Source organism: Mirounga angustirostris, unplaced genomic scaffold, assembly GCF_029215605.1.
Source record: "Mirounga angustirostris isolate CCGP_5_RB_7025 unplaced genomic scaffold, mMirAng1.0.hap1 SCAF_11, whole genome shotgun sequence".
NCBI lineage: Eukaryota > Metazoa > Chordata > Mammalia > Carnivora > Phocidae > Mirounga > Mirounga angustirostris.
Window position 1 is genome coordinate 65,931,211 of NW_026991719.1, and position 22,338 is coordinate 65,953,548.

The window sequence follows — 22,338 nt, forward strand, 5'->3', positions numbered from 1 at the left end:
CCCTCTCATGTGCTCTCTCTCATTCTCTCTCAAATAAATAAATAAAATCTTAAAAAAAAAACAAAAAAAAAAACTAAAAGGCAGCTTACCAAATGGGAGAAGATATTTACAATTGACATATCTGATAAAGGGTTAGTATCCAAAATCTATAAAGAACTTATCAAACTCAACACCCAAAAAATAAGTAATCTATTTTAAAAATGGGCAGAAGACATGAATAGTCATTTTTCCAATGAAAACATCCAGATGGCTAACAGACACATGAAATGATGCTCAACACCACTCATCATCAGGGAAATACAAATCAAAACTATGATGAGATATCACCTCGCTTCTGTCAGAATGGCTAAAGTAAATAATACAGGAAACAACAGCTGTTGGTGAGGATGCAGAGGAAGGGGAACCCTCTTTCACTGTTGGTGGAATGCAAACTGGTGCAGTTATTTTGTAAATATTATGGAGGTTCCTCAAAAAGTTAAAAATAGAAGTACCCTATGATCCAGCAATTGCACTACTAGGTGTTTACCCAAAGGATACAAAAATACAGATTTGAAGGGGTACATGCACCCTGATGTTTATAGCAGCATTATCAATATTAGCTGAAATATGGAAAAAGCCCTAGTGTCCATCAACTGATGAATAGGTAAGGAAGATGTGATATATATGTATATGTGTGTGTGTGTATATATATGGAATCTTACTCAGCCATCAAAAGGAATGAGATCATGCCATTTGCAATGATGTGGATTGATCTAGATTGTACCATGCTAAGCAAAATAAGTCAGTCAGAGAAAGACAATTATGATTTCAATGATATGTGTGAAGGGGGGAAAAAAGAGAGAAGGAAGCAAACCATAAGAGACTCTAAACGATAGAGAATGAACTGTTGATGGTTGATGAAGGGAGGTGGGTGGGGGATGGGCTAAATGGGTGATGGGTATTAAGGATGGCACTTGTTATAATAAGCACTGGGTGTTATATGTAAGTGTTGAATCACTAAATTCTACTCCTGAAAGCAACGTTACACTATGTTAACTAACTAGAATTAAATTAAAATTTGAAATAAAAGAAAATAAAAGGTATATAGATGGCCAACAGACCCATGAGAAAATGCTCCACATTACTCATCATCAGAAAAATGAAATTTATTTTATTTTTTAAAATTATTTATTTATTTGAGAGAGCGAGCGACAAAGAAAGAGAGAGAGAAGAGTGCATAAGTAGGGGAGAGGGGTAGAGGGAGAAGGAGAAGCAGCTCCCTGCTGAGCAGGGAGCCAGATGAGGGGCTTGATCCCAGGACCCCAAGATCATGACCCAAGCTAAAGACAGAGTTTTAACTGACTGAGTCACCCAGAAACCCCGAGAAATGCAATTTAAAACCACATTGAGAAATCACCTCACACCTATCAGATTGTCTAAAATGAAAAACACAAGAAACGACTGTTGGTAAGGATGTGAAGAAAAGGAAACCTTCTTGTAATATTGGTGGAAATGCAAATTTGTGCACCCACTGCAGAAAACAGTATGGAGTTTCCTCAAAAATTTATAAATAGAACTACCTTATGATCCAGTAATTGCACTACTGAGTATTTACTCCAAAAATAAAAAAAAAAAACACTAATTCAAAGGGATACACGCACCCCCCCATGTTTATTGCAGCATTTCATACAATAGCCAAATTATGGAAGCAGCCCAAGTGTGCATTGATAGATAAAAGGATAAATAAGATATGATATATATACGAAATTGAAAATTATTCAGCTTTAAAAAAGAACAAAATCCTTGCCATTTGCAAGGACGTGGATGAAGCTAGAAAGTATTATGTTAAGCAAAATATGTCAGAGAAAGACAAATACCATATGATTTCAATCATATGTGGAATTTAATAAACAAAACAATTGAGCAAATGAAAAAGGAAGAGAGACAAACTAAGAAACAGACTCTTGACTATAGAGAGAGAACTGATGGTTACCATATGGGAGGTGGGTGGGGGGATGGGTGAAATAGGTGATGGGGATTAAAGAGTGAACTTGTGATGAGCACTGGGTGCTATGAGGAACTGTTGAATCACTATATTTTACATCTAAAACTAATATAACACTGTATGTTAAATACACTGGGAGTAAAATAAGTTAAATAAAAAAAGGACTGGAAGAAATGATAGGTATGTTTCTTAAGAATTATTCTGCTATGAGGTAGATCTAAAAGCACTTAGAAGCTATAATAATTATGAAGTTTTTAAATTGAATCACAGACCTGTACCTCTGAAACAAATAATACATTATGTGTTAAAAAAAAGAAGAAGAAGAAGATAGCAGGAAGGGATAAATGAAGGGGGGGAAATTGGAGGGGGAGACAATTGGACTATGAGACTGGACTCTGAGAGACTATGGACTCTGAGAAAAAAAACTGAGGGTTCTAGAGGGGAGGGGGGGGATGGGTTAGCCTGGTGATGGGTATTAAAGAGGGCATGTACTGCATGGAGCACTGGTGTTATACGCAAACAATGAATCATGGAACACGACATCAAAAACTAATGATGTAATGTATGGTGATTAACATAATAAAATAAAATTTAAAAAAATGTAAAAATAAAAAAAATGAAGGATACAATTTAAGGCAAAAAAATAAATAAAAATACCTTACAGACTTGAATCATTTGGAAAGATTTTCTACAAGGGCTGAAACTAAGAGAGGCATATAGATCATCAGAAAACACAGCTTCCCACTACTCAGTTTTGATTTAACTGTCTTTTAGGTTATTGATATGCATTAGCTAGCCTTACTTCTATATCATTAGATATGGAGTTTTCAAGGAAAAAGAAAAAAGTAGTCAGGTTGATAAAAGGATCTGTAGACTGAGAGCTATTCAATCTACTTATGAGACATCATTAACAGCAAAATAATAAAGTGGAAAAACTACATATCTTCTGTGAAACCACAACTCTTGATCCCTGTCTGAATTCATTTCTGCTAGTTCACAAACACTGACTTTAGTTTCATTTGAAAAATAAAAACAACAAAATCTGTTTGTTCAACAACATAGTTTCTTTGTCCTTTGGGTTCTAGATTAAGAAGAAACAGCAAGACGTGCTTGGTTTTTTAGAAGCTAACAAAATAGGATTTGAAGAAAAAGACATTGCAGCCAATGAAGAGAATCGGAAGTGGATGAGAGAAAATGTACCTGAAAACAATCGACCAGCCACAGGATACCCGCTGCCACCTCAGATTTTCAATGAAAGCCAGTATCGTGGGGTAAGAAACCAATTTAAACTCTTGTTTTATCAAATGGATCACCTCAAATCCATCCTATCCCTTTCACCCCACCCCCAAATTTGCATACAGTCATTTCTCCTATTCATCTCTTCATCCATCCTAGGCAGCTGGGATATTTCTACTAGAAAGCAAATGGATGAGTCATTCCCCCGCCAAACTTCCTGTAAATGCATAAATACAGACCTTGAACAGATAGCTACCTTTCCATTTCTTTTTTTTTTTTTTATGATTTTATTTTTAAGTAATGTCTACACCCAGTCTGTGAATCGAATTCACAACCCCAAGATCAAGAGTTGCATCCTTTATCAACTAAGCCAGCCAGGCACCCTGCCTTTCCATTTCTTCATCTTAATTCTATCTAGAGCAATTGTGATGTTTTTGCTATGTCCATGAAGAAGCTTCTGAGAGGTCAACTGCTTATTTGTATTAAAAATAGTTAAAAAGAGTAATATCTTATTTCCTACTTGAAACCAGTAATACATTTATTTTGGCATTATTAATGAATTTTTAGAAAATGTTAAGTTAGCTAATTGAACTCGTGTAAGCAACAAGGGAAACAAAAATGGGCTTTTGCTTTGTGACCGGTGCTTTCAAATATGCCATCTTTAGTCTTTATTTAAACCATAGGGTAGTTTCCTTTAATCTTCTGTCACTGTATATTTAACATTTGCAGCCTATGGCCTTTCTAGATACCATGGCAAGTACAAGTATAAATAAAAGTTTTTTTCTCTTAAGGAGCTGGTTGGGAATGAGGTGTGGAAAGAATCACAGACACATGAAACTATTAGAGTGTGATTATGAATCCATATCTACGTGCTGAGACAATACAGAAAGCATATGTGAGGGTTATATGAATTTCCAGTAAAGAACTGTTTGCACTGCTATGTCCTCAGAATTAGCATGACTGAGGAACAAATATATTAGAGCCAGCAATCCAAATCTTCTAGTTCATAGGTTTATATGGAAGTAAGAGGACACGTTTTGGTGGAAATCTTTTTTTGTGTGCCAATTCTGAAAATTTAGGGGAGGGAGCATGGAAAAATTGAGAATTTTATTGGCACAAAGTATTTTCTCTGTGAACTGAATTTTTCAGTTCTGAGGAGGGTCCTGAAGATTTCATCTGTTGTTGCTAACAGGACCAATGTGTAATGACGTACTCTGCAGATAAGGAAAAGACAGTTAGGCTATTCATTTAGATGATGAAACCTCAATGCCTCTGTAATTGAAATTTCTGCAAATTCTGTATCCCAGGAGCTGGAAGAAGCCTCAGAGGCCATCCAGCCCAATATAAGCCAACATATATTGTCTTAACTTTCTTTTGAAGCAGAAATTTTGATTCATTTGGCTTTAAAAACAAACACATTTTAGGTTATAAGGGTAACATTTCAGAAACCCCATTGACCTGGTTTATTTCTCCTTCAGAAGACACACTGTAAGGGAATGGAAGAAGTTCTAGAAATCAGGTCTCACTGAGAAATAGGGACCTGGAAAGGAAGGGGCAGGAGGTGAGAATTAACTAAACAAATATTTGTTAATGGAAAAAGAATCCAATTTTTATTGAATACCTGCTGTGTACCAAGCACTAAGTTAGGAGTTTAATAACAATAAAAATTAAGATTTGTTCCTATACAGACTCTTAGGGAGAAGGGTATATAGTAAACATTCATAGAAAACATGTGATATGTCAATTATTGTACTACATGTTTTATGTGTATTATATTAGTTAGTTCTCATACTAATCCCATGAGGTAAGTATTGTTATTCCTGTATTATGGATGAAGAAATTGAGGCCTAGAAAAAGGTTAACTGACTTGCTAAATCTGTTTTATTCTAAAGCTCTTACTTTTTCTATTAAACCACCACATATTTCATTTTCCTATTTATACAAAGATCCCATCATATTCTTTTCTTCCTACATTCTGTATTTTGGCAGGGGTTGGGGCTGACCTCAGTAAATTACATTTCCCAGTCTCTATTGCCTACTGGCTACCTATTAGGTTTGACCAATAATAGAACTGGTTGGAAGAGTGGAGGATAGAGGAGAGGAAAAGCCAAGGTATTCTCCTCCTTCCTGCTTCTGGAGGTGTCCATGACAGTGGCTGTCTCTCTTTTGTGGTACCAAGTATCCCAGCTCCTGGGTTCTGTGATATCATCTTCTGCACTTTTTCCTTTAGCCCTATAGCTGTGGTAGCAGCTCCTTGCTGTTGCTAATCTTTGGGTTGCCTTGCCATTTCCTGTTTGCCTTTCATCAATTCCTTTGTAAATAAATTCTTCATATTAAATTCTCTTGTTTAAAATATCTCAAAGTTTCTCAATCTTGGCACAACTGACATATTGGGTTGGACAATTCTTTGTTGTTGGGGGCTGCCCTGTGCATTGTAGGATATTTAGCAGCATCCCTGGCTTCTGTCTGTGAGCGCCAGTAGCACCCTCCCAATTGTGAAAAACCAAAAATATCTCCAGACTTTGCCAGATGTCCCAGGGGATAGGGTGGGGAATTACATCCTGTTGAGAACCACTGAATTATGACTTAGGTCCTTATTTCTAGACTGGAATGTGACCACTACATAGATGAGGCTCTGTTACAGTAGATACAACATTTATAAGGATAATCTTGGTTCCGAAAGAGCTTATGCTATATATATGAAGAACTAGAGCATTTTCATGAATTAATAATTAATATGATACCAATATATGGTAGAATACATTCTGGATTGATGTTATTGGAATCCCAGAGGTGTAAACAAAATATCTTTATTTTTTCCTCAAGTGAATTCCTATAGAAGAAGCAGACTATGTCACAACCTATTTTGTTTACTCTTTGTAAATATTTTAAATTTGCATTCCCTAGGATTGAGCCATGTATAGATATGAAGATTTTAATGTTTTGTTTACACTTGTATTCTTTTTCTTTAAAGATTTTATTTATTTATTTGAGAGAGAGAATGAGACAGAGAGAGAGCATGAGAGGGGGGAGGATCAGAGGGAGAAGCAGACTCCCTGTTGAGCAGGGAGTCCGATGCGGGACTCGATCCCGGGACTCCAGGATCATGACCTGAGCCGAAGGCAGTCGCTTAACCAACTGAGCCACCCAGGCGCCCCTACTCTTGTATTCTTAGCACCAAAAAAGATTGGTATGTAGTAGGTGCTCAATACATATTTGCTGATTAAATTAATTAATCTGGCTTAATTAAGAAACTGATGATGTTCTTTTGTCTCAGAGTTACAAACCTGTTTGTATTTTCTAAGCCCAGGGCCAAAAAGTGATAATATACTTTGATCCCAAAACATTTGAAATAGACAACTAGAGTTACATTTTATGATCAGTAGAGTAGCATTTTATGATCAGATTTCAATGTAGTTGAAACCTGCTTTCTTTCACATGAATTTAAAGAGTTATTTTTGTTACTTTGAACAAGAGGTAAGAAATACCTCTTCTGTGACTGTTGAACTCTTTCAACTAGCATTTTGAGATTACTTCCAAGTGGTTGAGTGTATAAATGATGTATATTGTTTGTTTACTTTGAGTAGTTTATAGGTCTCATGTGTCTCGGTATGAAATTGTTATCAAGATCCGATTAGTTTTTGGAATAAGCTCATAGAAGGCTGATCATAAATGCCTGCAATCTAGGGTTTATTCCTTTGCCAACATGTAGGGAACACACTAAGATGCTTTGAGTCAATCCTTGGGGAGATTCAAGTGGTGCCAAACAATTCTGATTGTGCTAAAAGAATCCCTAAATAAAAGAGAAACTGATGTTTCTTGGGGTGAGGTTCCAATTTAGGGTCATCAATGGCTTGAGAAATCCTCCAAGTACCAGAAATCATACATATACCTAAACTTTATATTTCTAGATCCTCCAAGTGCCAGGACTTAACCCTATAATTGATAAAAATCTATTGGTGAGACGATCTCTAGAGAAACCAGCAAATTATGAGTGCTTTTCACCTCCAGTAAATCAGCCAAAATGCCAAACTTGTTTCTGTGTGTTTTAAATTAAACAAAGTATAGGCAATGGCTATGTTTTCTTTTCTTTTCTTTTCTTTTTTTTTAGATTTTATTTATTTATTTGACAGAGAGATAGAGAGCACAAGTAGGCAGAGCAGCAGGCAGAGGGAGAGGGAGAAGCAGGCTCCCCACCGAGCTAGGAGCCCAACATGGGGCTCGATCCCAGGACCCTGGGATCATGACCTGAGCTGAAGGCAGATGCTTAACCAACTGAGCACCCAGGCGAATGGCTGTGTTTTCTAAGTAGATTTGCTATTGATTATATGTCATAGTTAAATTTAAGCAATTCTATTTGTTACTTCTAAAGTATGCTTGGTGACTTAAGAGGATGACAGTGGGAAGCCTAACCAAATTTAGTCGTGTGAGGTTTTTCTTGGATCCCTGAATTGAAACATCTTAGTGGTTTGTTTGTTCTTCTGGTCATATTTCATGAAAATCTCATTCCCTTCCTCCAAAAACAGTACAGATTTATTACTCTCATGGCCTAGCTAATATCTGGTGTACTGTAGGTTCTGAGACTATCTCTACCTTAATCAATAATGAAAGAGAAATAATGGGAAACAGGAACAACAACCTCCTACCAAAAATAACCAACCTCTTATTGGCAAATAGTTGGCTGCTTTGGGCTGTGGAGAAAGCTACTTGGCCTCAGACAGATTTAAATGCTATGTGATATGGAATAAGTCATTTTGCAGTTTCTGCCTCACAGAACAGCATATATTCTTACCCGCATTAAATGGGATCTAATATGTCTTGCCTCTTTACTACTCTTTCCAAATTTCTAGCATTTTGGAAGTTAGATAGCCTGTATAACCCCAAAAAAGTTGACCAATGAGTTCATTTTGAATAAATGTACTCTTTTATTTCCTTTGCTGTTTGCATATTGCTAATTCTTCTTGCCTTCTTTTCATTAAGGACTATGATGCCTTCTTTGAAGCCAGAGAGAATAATGCAGTTTATGCCTTTTTAGGCTTGACAGCCCCACCTGGTTCAAAGGTATGGTTCTTTTTTTTTTTTTTCCTGCTTTACAAGCCATTTTATTGCGCTGGGTTTTTTTAGTCAGTGAGATTTCTACATTTATTAAGTATTCAGGTTAAGCTAGAGGCAGTGTAATATAGCTGAAAGGAAATCCTCCTTCTCTGCATGCATTAATCCCAGGTAGGGCAGACAGATGTGCATAATCAAATACATAAAGTATGTGAGTAGGAGGTAGGTGGAGTGACTTTCCCATCAAGTTACCCAAAGCAGCAAATTTCTCATTGACCCATTCATAAATAAGTGATTACCAATTTTAAAGACTCCATTATTTCAGCTGTCATGCATGGTTTTACATCAACAGAACTCATCTTAGTTCATAGTAATCTTCTTGGCAGCGTCTATTGTCCTTGTGTGAAAGCAAATGCTTTAACTAAAAGCATTTGAGTTTCAAAATTGGTCACTAAATTGCTGGCTAAATTTGGGGCTTTCTCCCTGCCAATAACAAATTAATTTTTCAAGTGGAAGTGTTTCCAGGGGAGACCATATAAAGAAAAGAATCAAAAATTAAATTGCCTATTTAATGAAATATCTCAAAGCTGTGGGCATTAAATATATCTTTGCCTTTTACCATAGATCTTTTCTACACAAGCTGGCTTATCAGAATGTATATCCCTGTTCTATCATTTTATCTTTTGCTCTTAGCAACTAATTTTATGTTAAAAAGATTCTTTGAACTCCAGCTCCTTTTCCAATTTTGAGAGTCTGTTATTGCTCATGTTTTCAGCAGAGAACATTTATTAGCATTGTTTTCTGAGTCACTGTGTAATTCTGCTTCCTTGCTGGAATTTCTTTTCCCATGGATAAAATGTCTTATTTTAGGCTTTGTATAATTTAAGTTATAAGATATGTTAGGTAAAACATTTTTGTTTAATCAAGTTAGGAAAACCCAAGTTAAGTCATTGATTTCAGTGCATATAAGAGGAAGTATGAAAGGAAGGATAATCTATTTTCTGTGACTGATTACTCCCTCTCCTTCAGTTAAAATTAGGAGTTATTCATTCACTTATTCATTCAGCAAGTATTGATTGTCAAGCACTAACTTGACATTAATGGTGGGACAAATACAGAGAATGAAGCATAGTCACTACCTTCAAAGTGTTTTTAACCTAGTGAAGAAAAAGTATACAATAATTCTACCTCAAATATGTCTACAAATAATTATAATCCAACACATATTATGGTAAATTCTGTATGTCCTGAATAAAGTGCTGTAGGTGTCCAAAGGAAATAATAATAAATTATTACTAAGGAATTTGGGAAAAGTTTCACAGAGGAAATGACATTTGAGCTGTTAGGGATTCAAAAATACTGAAATGACACTAAGATGTCTTTCACAGAGGCAGCAACAGAAACCACTGCATTGGGATGTAGCTTCACATGATGGTATGTTCAGAGAGCAGAATGTAGTGCAGCATGTCTCCAGAATAGGGTATATTAAATAGAGGATGTGAGATTGGCTAGGTAAGTTTGGACTAAATTATGAATGCTGTGTTAGGTACTTTCAGCTTTATCCTCTAGGTATCCAAAAGCCACGATAGGAAATGGGGGAATATAATTATAAGATTATCTCTGCATTTTTAAGATGTGGTTTGATCTATGTCTTAAGAAAATTGGCAGTAGTATGGATTGTAAAACCCTGGAGAAATGAGATATTAGAGATAAGCCAACCCATTAGAGGGTAACTTAAGAGTCCAGAAAAGTAATGGAGAGGGCCTAAAGTGGGACAGCAACCATGGAAAGGAAAAGATGAATTTAGGAGATCTAGAAAACTCATGTATGATAAGACATAGCAACTTATGAGATGTTTGTGGACGTAAAGAACTGGGAAGAAGTGAAGCTTCTCTAGGGCTCCTAACCTGTGTGACTGTGAAATAAAACAAATGCCATGGAGGAAAAAAAAGTGAGTGATTGAAGGGAGGAATTAGTCTTGGAAAGAAGAAGACATGCAGGTTTTTCTGAGACTGGAGAGAATGAGGAGTGAAGGATAAAAACAGAAATTTTAATATGTGGGGAGGTTAGAGAAGGTCACATTTGAAAATGCCATATCTTTAGTGTAAGGTCATATGCTAGGAGTGATGGGAAATTTAAGATATTAGAACTTTGAGGAAATTGAATGGATTCAGTTGTTGAAAATATGCTAAACAGTAGGTTAAGAATGAGAATGGAAGTATGGGCAAAATAGAAGGTCCAGCTAAAGTTAGAGTTGATGAGTTCATAGTGGAGCCAGTCAGACTGGTTATAGTGGGTTTTTTTTGTTTTGTTTTTTTTTCCCGTCCTTGTTTAAGCCTAGGAGTAGGAATAAAGTAAAAGAACAATAGATGTTATCAAAGAGAGAGTGGATAGACTGGGATAATAAGAGATTTGGAATTGACAGTGGAGTTGAAGGGTAGATTGGTGATAGGGAGGTTTCATATTGTTTTGTCTCATTTATTTTACTTGAGCATAGTTGACACGCAATGTTACATTAGTTTCAGGTATACAATATAGTGATTCAACTTCTCTATAAGTTATGTTAAGCTCACAAGTGTAGCTATCATCTGTCACCATGCAACACTATTACAATATCACTGACTATATTCCCTATGCTGTGCCTTTTATTTGGTGATAAGGAGATTTTGAATGTTAGTACTTAATAGGTTTTTTCCAAGATGAAAAGTGATAAATTTGATAACAGAATGATTTTTCTATTCTTCAGCTAAGCTTTCAGAGGGTTTTTTTTTTTTTTTTTTTTTCCCCTTTAACAGGACAATAAGCTTTCCAGGAAGAACTGGTGAATACAAAATAAGAAATGCAACTAGTTAACCCACATTGGAAAAATGCACTGAAAATAAGGACATGTGATAAAATGAGATTCAATTTTCATCTGTGAAATTAGCAAAGATAAAACAAGATAATAATACTCAATGCTAAGAAGGATGCATCGAAATAGATGCTCTCACATAGTACTGGTGGTAGTATGAGTTAGTGTTCCCTTTTGAAAACCGAAATGGCAAATAGGTATCAAGGACCTTCACCCAGTAATTTTACATTGGGTATTGTAGTCTAATGAAACAATTCTATGCATGGAAAAAGCTTTATGGATAAAAACATATATCAAAATATTATTTGCAATCCTAAAACTTTAGAAGCAAGTTAAATGTCTAACAGTATGGTCAACTAAAATAATTCAATACTGAATGAACTTTATGGATAAAAGTATGTTTCAGTGTGTTATATAATCTTGAAACTTTGAAAACAAGTTAAACGTCCATAGGGTCAAAAAAAAATGGTTTATTCACTGAATGAACTAGTGCTTTCATTCAAAAATGAGTTTGTAAGGGTGCCTGGGTTGCTCATTCGGTTAAGCATCTGCCTCCAGCTCAGGTCATGATCCCAGGGTCCTGGGATTGAGCCCCACATCAGGCTCCTTGCTCAGCGGAGAGCCTGCTTCCCCCTCTCCGTCTGCCTGCAGCTCTCCCTACTTGTGCGCTCTCTCTCTCTCTGTCAAATAAATGAATACATTTTTTAAAGAAATTTTCAAAAAATAAAAAATGAGTTGGTATAAAGATACATTATAATGAGGTACATGGTTGTTTTTACTGTATAATTAATATTCTAATTATGTTAGGAGACTGAGCTTAACCATAGCTAAACGTGAATATTTTTCTCCTTTCTTCACTTTCCAAATAATTAGCATACATTCTCTTTACATTTAAAAATTATTCGAAACCAGTACAGTGGAGAACTTGATATTTAAAAGTACCTTATAACAAATATTTCCATAAAACAAGGAATCCTTCTGTGGAAGACAATTTTTATATTATTTTGTATATTGGATGAATTGAAAATAGGGCATATTTTTATTTACTAATTACTCTCTTATTAATACAAAAGGTCATTCCTTAGCACTAGCATTTCTTTATAGTGGAGGTGACAATTTTCAGATATGAAAGAAAATAATGTATTTATACTAAAAAGTAAAAATCTGGTGATGTTCATGTTGAGAGAAAAATCATTAATCCGTATTCACTAGTATGTTGAGGGAGTAGAGAATGCTGGTTAGAGAAATGTCCTCATATGTTTTGGTTGAACCACCCTGCTTTAGGGAGGAGCAATGAAATCTGCCTCTGCTGTGAGATTTGAAGCATTCTTATTTCCACTAAGCCCATCCTATTTTACTACATCTCCAACAGAAATTTTATATTAATATCACTTAGCTGTGGTGTTGGTCCTAGGTATTAGGCAAACAGTGGAGAGGAGAAAAGCAGGAAAGGAAGATGGATGCCTGCAATGAGCCAAGCACTGAGCTAGACACTTCACATACATCTCATTTTATCCTTATACCATCTTTATGAGCTAGGTGTCCTCAATGGCATTTTACAGAGGAGGAAACTGATGCTCAGATATTTTAAGTAATTTTTCCAAGGTTACATAATAATTGAGTAGCAGAGCTGGAATTTGAACCCAGGATTATCTGACTCAAAATCAGTGTATTTATAGAATGATGTTTATATTAGGAATAGAGGGGGAGGATACCTCATATGCATGTTTCCAAATCTCTCTGGTTGGTTAGATAATCCATGAACTATAAATATTGGCTACTTACATCTGTGTAGTGACAAATATTTTAGCACAATTTACATATTTGATGGATAAAATGTAATTAGAAAAGTAAATAATTTACTTTAAATATGTATTATAAAGATAAATCATAAAGAATTTTGAATTGCCTTTTTGTTTTGGATGTCTGTGCTAATAATTTCTTCTAGTAAAAGGGATAACTGAGAACTAAAGGTTTATGACTAATTACAGCAAAGATTGATAGGATGTGACTTTAGGGAATTAGGCTGTCTCCAAAATACTAGTTACTCAGAGGCATTAGATGTGCATAAGAAAAAGGACTTCACATTAGGGCATATTCACATTTTTATATAACTACTTCCCCAACTATATGTGCTAGACCTTTGAGGAGTCTTAGTGTAAAATTCATTCTCTGTGTGAGGAAATTCTTGGAATCTTGTTTCATAAAATGAAAGAAAATGTCTAATGTGGGTCTAAGATATATTCATTTTGACAGTCAAACACTAAGTTTCAAGTTTTAAAAGAGCTTAGGGTCTTTTTTTTTTTTCTTTTCTGAAGGTTTTTAGAAGGTAAGTCAATAGTATTTTACATCTGTTTTATTAAAAATGTATTAAAAATGAATTTCAGTGACCTTCTTTCTTTCATTTCTACCCTTTTTGTCTTGTAAAAATCTAACATCTTTTTTTTTTTTTTTTTTTTTGCTTTTCCCCCTTTTTTGGGGCATAGTATCAGAGGCTCATTTTGGAGTATTCAACTGTTCACACACGTCCTGAGACTATCAAGTATTCAACTTATGACACATGTTTAGAATGATATTGTCTAATATACATGAATTCTACAATCTAACGCTGAAATTTCTTTCACCAAAGTCACTTTTACCACCCATCTTTAGTTCCACAAACTTTCCTTGAAGTGTATTTTATGTCAAATACTATGTTTGGTAGGTGCCAGAGCACATCAATAGGTCAGAGTTCCTATGCTAGAGATACTCATTGCCCAGAGGAGAAGAAAAACACCTTGATCTCTTTTCCTGCCTAATGTTGTAAAATTTAAAAGCAATGATATTTTAACAAATAGTACATTTTCCAAGTAATTTCAAATTTAATTAAACAAAACAATTAACTTTAGGTGACAATATTTTTGAACACTCAATTTTGGTGAAAAATCACACAGAAAGGAAATCATTTACTTTTAAATAAAATATGAAATATACTTGTAAATCACTTGCTTTTATGGAATTCTTTCAAACAGTAATGATTAGTCAGCCTTTTATTGTATCTGCTTCTAAATATAAGTTTCTACTTTATAGTTTTTTCTTTTTTTAAGATTTTATTTATTTATTTGAGAGAGCGTGAGAGCTAGAGAGAGAGAGAGAGGGCATAAACCCAGAGGGAGAGTGAGAGAGAGAAGCAGATTCCCCACTGAGCAAGGAACCTGATGCAGGGCTCAATCACGGGACCTTAACTGACTGAGCCACCCAGGTACACTTTATAGCTTTTCTTTTTTTCTTTTTTTTTTTTTTAAAGATTTTATTTATTTGACAGAGAGAGAGATACAGAGAGAGGGAACACAAGCAGCGGGAGTGGGAGAGGGAGAAGCAGGCTTCCCGTGAAACAGGGAGCCCGATGCGGGGCTCGATCCCAGGACCCTGGGATCATGACCTGAGCCGAAGGCAGACGCCTAACGACTGAGCCACCCAGGCGCCCCTATAGTTTTTCTATTAAGAATTTTTAAACAGTCTTCTCTGGGAGCCATTTTGTTTGCTTGTTTTTGAATATTCTTTTTTTTTTTTTTTTAATCAGTCAAAGTTTATTGTGCATACACCAAAAAGACGGTTTGCAAACTGGGAGCGCTCAAACTGAAGCATAGAATGAGGCTCAGGGGTCTATAGTTATAAAGCAGCCTTATATAGTGAGAAAGCACTGATGGTTTATTTTTCACAGGGATTGGTTATAATATCAGAATTTTCTTCTTTTTTTCTTTAAGTCATTTTTTATTTTATTACAATTTTTTTAATGTTTTTATTATTATGTTATATCACCATACATTACATCATTAGTTTTTGATGCAGTGTTCCATGATTCATTATTCACATACAACACCCAGTGCTCCATGCAGAACGTGCCCTCTTTAATACCCATCACCAGGCTAACCCATCCTCCCACCTGCCTCCCCTCTAGAAGCCTCAGTTTGTTTTTCAGAGTCCATCGTCTCTCCTGGCTCATCTCCCCCTCATATTTCGCCCCCCTTCATTCTTCCCTTCCTGCTATCTTCTTCTTCTTCTCTTTTTTTTAACATATAATATATCATTTGTTTCAGAGGTACAGATCTGTGATTCAACAGTCTTGCACAATTCACAGTGCTCACCATAGCACATACACTCCCTAATGTCTATCACCCAGCCACCCCATCCCACCCATCCCCCACCACTCCAGCAACCCTCAGTTTGTTTCCTGAGATTACGAATTCCTCATATCAGAGAGGTCATATGATACATGTCTTTCTCTGATTGACTTATTTCACTCAGCATAACACTCTCCAGTTCCACTCACGTCATTGCAAATGGCAAGATTTCATTCCTTTGAATGGCTGCATATATTGCATTGTATATATATACACCACATCTTCTTTATCCATTCATCTGTCGATGGACATCTGGGCTCTTTCCACAGTTTGGCTATTGTGGACATTGCTGCTATAAACATTGGGGTGCACATACCCATTCGGATCCCTACATTTGTATCTTTGGGGTAAATACCAAGTAGTGCAATTGCTAGATCATATGGTAGCTCTATTTTCAACTTTTTGAAGAACCTCCATACTGTTTTCCAGAGTGGCTGCACCAGCTTGCATTCCCACCAACAGTGTAGGAGGGTTCCCCTTTTTCCGCATCCCCGCCAACATCTGTCGTTTCCTGACTTGTTAATTTTAGCCATTCTGACTGGTGTGAGGTGGTATCTCATTGAGGTTTTGATTTGGATTTCCCTGATGCCAAGTGATGTTGAGCACTTTTTCATGTGTCTGTTGGCCATTTGGATGTCTTCTTTAGAAAAACGTCTGTTCATGTCTTCTGCCCATTTCTTGATTGGATTATTTGTTCTTTGGGTGTTGAGTTTGATAAGTTCTTTATAGATTTTGGATACTAGCCCTTTATCTGATATGTCATTTGCAAATATCTTCCCCCATTCTGTCTGTTGTCTTTTGGTTTTGTTAACTGTTTCCTTTTCTGTGCAAAAGATTTTATCTTGATGAGGTTCCAATAGTTCATTTTTGCCCTTGCCTTTGGCGATGTTTCTAGGAAGAAGTTGCTGTGGCTGAGGTCGAAGAGGTTGCTGCCTGTATTCTCCTTTAGGATTTTAATGGACTCCTGTCTCACATTTAGGTCTTTCAACCATTTGGAGTCTATTTTTGTGTGTGGTGTAAGGAAATGGTCCACTTTCATTCTTCTGCATGTAGCTATCCAATTTTCCCAACACCATTTGTTGAAGAGACTGTCTTTTTTCCATTGGACATTCTTTCCTGCTTTGTCGAAGATGAGTTGACCATAGAGTTGAGGGTCCATTTCTGGGCTCTCTATTCTGTTCCATTGAACGATGTGTCTGATTTTGTGCCAGTACCATACTGTCTTGATGATCACAGCTTTATAATAGAGCTGGAAGTCCGGAATTGTGATGCCGCCAGCTTTGCTTTTCTTTTTTTTTTTGTTTTTTTAAGATTTTATTTGACAGAGAGAGACACAGTGAGAGAGGGAACACAAGCAGGGGAAGTGAGAGAGGGAGAAGCAGGCTTCCCGCGGAGCAGGGAGCCCGATGCGGGGCTCGAACCCAGGACCCCAGGATCACGACCTGAGCCGAAGGCAGACGCTTAACGACTGAGCCACCCAGGTGCCCCCAGCTTTGCTTTTCTTTTTCAGCATTCCTCTGGCTATTCGGGGTCTTTTCTGGTTCCATACAAATTTTAGGATGTTTTGTTCCATTTCTTTGAGAAAAGTGGATGGTATTTTGATGGGGATTGCATTGAATGTGTAGATTGCTCTAGGTAGCATTGACATCTTCACAATATTTGTTCTTCCAATCCATGAGCATGGAATGTTTTTCCATTTCTTGGTGTCTTCCTCAGTTTCTTTCATGAGTATTTTATAGTTTTCTGAGTACAGATTCTTTGCCTCTTTGGTTAGATTTATTCCTAGGTATCTTATGGTTTGGGGTGCAATCGTAAATCGGATCGATTCCTTAAATGCTCTTTCTTCTGTCTTGTTGTTGGTGTATAGGAATGCCACTGATTTCTGTGCATTGATTTTTTTTTTAAAGATTTTATTTATTTGAGAGAGAGAGAGCACATGAGAGGGGGTAGGGTCAGAGGGAGAAGCGGGCTCCCCGCTGAGTAGGGAGCCCGATGCGGGACTCGATCCAGGGACTCCAGGATCATGACCTGAGCCGAAGGCAGTAGCTTAACCAACTGAGCCACCCAGGCGCCCCTGTGCATTGATTTTATATCCTGCCACTTTACTGAATTCCTGTATGAGTTCTAGCAGTTTTGGGGTGGAGTCTTTTGGGTTTTCCACATAAAGTTTCGTATCATCTGCAAAGAGTGAGAGTTTGAGTTCTTCTTTGCCGATTTGGATGCCTTTTATTTCTTTTTGTTGTCTGATAGCTGTGGCTAGGACTTCTAATACTATTTTGAATAGCAGTGGTGATAGTGGACATCCCTGCCATGTTCCTGACCTTAGGGGGAAAGCTTTCTGTTTTTCCCCATTGAGAATTATATTCGCTGTAGGTTTTCCATAGATGGCTTTTATGATATTGACGTATGTACCCTCTATCCCTATACTCTGAAGAGTTTTGATCAAGTAAGGATGCTGTACTTTGTCAAATGCTTTTTCTGTATCTATTGAGAGGATCATATGGTTCTTGCTTTTTCTTTCATTAATGTATTGTATCACATTGATTGATTTGTGGATGTTGAACCAACCTTGCAGCCCAGGGATAAATCCCACTTGGTCGTGGTGAATAATCCTTTTAATGTACTGTTGGATCCTATTGGCTAGTATTTTGGTGAGAACTTTTGCATCCATGTTCATCAAGGATATTGGTCTGTAATTCTCCGTTTTGATGGGGTCTTTGTCTGGTTTGGGGATCAAGGTAATGGTGGCCTCATAAAACGAGTTTGGAAGTTTTGTTCCATTTCTATTTTTTGGAACAGTTTCAGAAGAATAGGTATTAATTCTTCTTGAAATGTTTGGTAGAATTCCCCTGGGAAGCCATCTGGCCCTGGGCTTTTTTTGTTGGGAGATTTTTGATTACTACTTCAATTTCCTTAGTGGTTATAGGTCTGTCCAGGTTTTCTATTTCTTCCTGGTTCAGTTTTGGTAGCTGATACATCTCTAGGAATGCATCCATTGCTTCCAGATTATCTAATTTGCTAGCATGTATTTGCTCATAATATGTTCTTTTAATTGTTTGTCTTTCTTTGGTGTTGGTTGTGATCTCTCCTCTTTCATTCATGATTTTGTTGATTTGGGTCATGTCTCTTCTCTTTTTGATAAGTCTGGCCAGGGGTTTATCAATCTTGTTAATTCTTTCAAAGACCAGCTCCTAGTTTCATTGATCTGTTCTACTGTTATTTTGGTTTCTATTTCATTGGTTTCTGCTCTGATCTTGATTATTTCTCTTCTCCTGCTGGGTTTAGGCTTTATTTGCTGTTCTTTCTCCAGCTCCTTTAGGTGTAGGGTTAGGTTGTGTACTTGAGACCTTTCTTGTTTCTTGAGAAAGGCTTGTATTGCTATATACTTTCCTCTTAGGACTGCCTTTGCTGCATCCCAAAGATTTTGAACAGTTGTGTTTTCATTTTCATTGGTTTCCATGTATTTTTTTAATTCTTCTTTAATTTCCTGGTTGACCCATTCATTCTTTAGTAGGATGCTCTTTAGCTTCCATGTATTTGAGTTCTTTCTGACTTTACCCCTGTGATTGAATTCTAGTTTCAAAACATTGTGGTCTGAAAATATGCAGGGAATGATCCCAATATTTTGGTACTGGTTGAGATCTGATTTGTGACCTAGGATGTGATCTATTCTAGAGAATGTTCCATGGGCACTAGAGAAGAATGTGTATTCCGTTGCTTGGGGATGGAATGTTCTGAATAGATCTGTGAAGTCCATTTGGTCCAGTGTGTCATTTAAAGTCTTTATTTCCTTGTTGATCTTTTGCTTAGATGATCTGTCCATTTCAGTGAAGGGGGTGTTAAAGTCCCCCACTATTATTGTATTGTTGTTGATGTGTTTCTTTGCTTTTGTTATTGCCTTATATAATTGGCTGCTCCCATGTTAGGGGCATAGATATTTACAATTGTTAGATCTTCTTGTTGGATAGACCCTTTTAAGTAGATATAGTGTTCTTCCTCATCTCTTAATACAGTCTTTGGTTTAAAATCTAATTCGTCTGATATAAGGATTGCCACCCCAGCTTTCTTTTGGTGTCCATTAGCATGGTAAATGGTTTTCCACCCCTTCATTTTCAATCTGGGGGTGTCTTTGCGTCTAAAATGAGTCTCTTACAGACAGCATATTGATGGGTCTTGTTTTTTTTTATCCAATCTGGTATCCTGTGTCTTTTGATTGGGGCATTTAACCCATTTACATTCAGGGTAGCTATTGAAAGATAGGAATTTAGTGTCATTGTATTGCCTGTAAGGTGACTGTTACTGTATATTGTCTGTGTTCCTTTCTGATCTAGGTTGCTTTTAGGCTCACTCTTTGCTTAGAGGACCCCTTTCAATATTTCTTGTAGGGCTTGTTTCATGTTTGCAAATTCCTTTAGTTTTTGTTTGTCCTGGAAGCTTTTTACCTCTCCTTCAATTTTCAATGACAGCCTAGCTGGATAGAGTATTCTTGGCTGCATATTTTTCTCATTTAGTGCTCTGAATATATCATGCCAGTCCTTTTTGGCCTGCCAGGTCTTTGAATATTATTTTTTTAAAGATTTATTTATGTTAAAGAGAGAGAGAGAACACATGAGTGGTGGGAGGGGCAGAGGAAAAGGGAGAGAGAGGGAGAGAAGCTGTCTCCCCCTCTGAGCACAGAGCCAGCCACAGGATTTACTAGATCCCAGGACCCTGAGACTATGACCTGAGTGGAAGTCAAGAGTCAGACGCTAAACAGACTGAGCCACCCAGGCACCCTTGCTTTTGAATATTCTTAATAATTTGAATATAGTTTATCCAAAATGTACATAGATGTCCACTTCATGATATGTAAATATATCTGTTTTGTTTGTTTTTCATTTCAGGAAGCAGAAGCTCAGGCAAAGCAGCAAGCATGAACCTTAAGCATTCTGCCTTAAGCATCCCGAAAAAGGAATCTCTATTGCTTTTAAAATTATCTTGATTTCAAGAGAAATCAGCTTAATGTTGAAATAATAGACTAGTTGGTTTTTCACATGCAAACAATCAAAATGAATACATAATTAAAGTATGAATATTACAATGAGGAGAATGGGAGGTGCACATAAAATTTTTAGATGTCATGGAATGGTATTTTTATCTTCCAAGGCATTTTATGTACTTCAGTGATTTTAGAAAGCAAAGATCTGTCCCTTTTTTGGTATTATTATCACAACGTAAATATATCTGTAGCTTTATGTTGAAGAATTTAAAACACAGAGTGAAAGAATCTATCTCTTGTCCTAAATTGCCTCATTAATTTTAATTAACAAAAATATGTACCCTTTTGATGTGATGTTATTGTGATTAAAAAGTAGCTGCAGGTAAAGATTATGATATGTTAGACACTGTAATTTCTTATGGTAATTATAACATTCCCATTATTTTGTAATTGAAACTTCTATGTAGTAAACCATAGGTTTTCTAGGCTTCTAAATGTAGCCTTTCATTATACATTTCAGTGATCAGAACAGATGACCTCCTACAAAAAGTAGATGCATTCAGTTGACAACTTCCTTGCTTAACTACACAGCTATGATGCAATCATGTTTCTAAGTTGCTTGCCCCAGTGAAACATGCATATATATGTTATGAATGTAGGCTAGCATGTAAGTTTAAAATGGCATCCTTTTGCAAAGAGCTCAGACTTTTAACTAACTGCTATAAGATAGGTCAGCACTCAGTGCCCAAGACTGATTTTTGTAGGGTCTTTGCTAAAAAAATCTTAGCAGTTCCCCCTTTTAATACAACTTGTGATCATGAATGTCACTACCTCTTAGATATTTGATATGTTCATTTCAGTTTAATCATATATTGTGTGACTTCATTAATCTAAGCAGAGAGAATCTTTTCTATGCTTCTATTCCAGTGAATAGCACAAGTATCAGATAAAAGGTCCATTTTTAAAATTTTAATTATGAAAACTTCTAAGAAAACAAGAAACATTATGGCCTAAATTCCTTACCCAGAAGATATACATATTGTACTTTAATGCCACACTAAAACTTAAAAAAAGTTTTAATTTAAATTACTTTATCATATCATTTCATATATGCAAGTCTGTGCTCTTTGCCAAAATCAACATATAATGAACATGGCTTTGTTTACTGAGAGTCAAACTTGATGCAATGCTTTAAAATAAATTCAGTCCTTTTAGAAACATAATTTATGTGTTCCTAGAGTATCTAAATGGTATAATAGTAATTTTAAATGAATACTACAAGTTTTAGAAGGTGTGAAAGGAGAAAAGAAAAAATAACAGAGAAAATAATTTGAATGCAATTTCTAAATTTCCTTTTTAGGATTCTAAATTTTGTTACACACACTAGAATAGCACAAAGACCTATTCTGTTGTTTTGTCTACAAAAATAGGCCGTGGGGCACTCTAGAGAAAACAGGATGCCTTGTAATAGATTCTGGAAAATGCGAAAAAAAAAAATTGGTCAATATCTTTTCCTGAGCTTTATTAAATGCTGATGATGCTACTTGCAAAATTCTATGTGGATTTTTTTTATACTTACTCATCCAAAAATTATATTTCAGTTCATTTAAATTGTGAGAAAAGTAATAGTACTAAATTGCAATGTTCTTAAATGATAAAAACAAATAATAAGTGGCAAATCACTATTGCTTTTGTTGGCTCACTATCCTAACATTAATCATAGTGAATTATTTTGATATTATAAATGGGAGTGTGAGACATAATACTACCAACATGAAAAGTGAATCATTCTTCCAGCAGTTCATAGTCTTATAAATACCTCCCTTATAATTTTTGAAAACATTGCTATTCATGACATGGACATGCAACAAGAGAAAGAAATTAACATTTAATCCAGTTGTTTAATACAATATTATAGTTTTATTACATGCTCAGAATAATGACTGTGGATTATTGAAAACAATGTCAACCCACTTTTCATCCTTCAAGTTTACCTTGTCTCCAAGGAAACATTTTTTTTAAGTTTTTATTTATTTATTTATTTATTTATTTATTTATTTATTTATTTGAGAGA

At 35.9% G+C, this 22,338-nt stretch overlaps 1 protein-coding gene across 2 annotated transcripts in view; it reads left to right on the forward strand.

Annotated features, from left to right (window-relative positions):
• The window catches only part of SH3BGRL (SH3 domain binding glutamate rich protein like), a 93,585-nt gene extending 71,778 nt beyond the window's left edge, over nt 1-21,807 (forward strand). Inside the window, exons 2-4 of one of the 2 annotated variants that reach the window (XM_045879912.3) lie at nt 3,070-3,255; nt 8,201-8,281; nt 11,068-11,379. In XM_045879912.3, the coding sequence (XP_045735868.1) occupies nt 3,070-3,255; nt 8,201-8,281; nt 11,068-11,097 (297 nt within the window). In that variant the 3' untranslated portion in view covers nt 11,098-11,379. Of the gene's footprint in view, nt 1-3,069; nt 3,256-8,200; nt 8,282-11,067; nt 11,380-20,169 lie in introns of those variants that run through there. The other variant, XM_045879904.3, reaches the window with a different exon arrangement.
• Nucleotides 21,808-22,338: the final 531 nt, after the last annotated feature.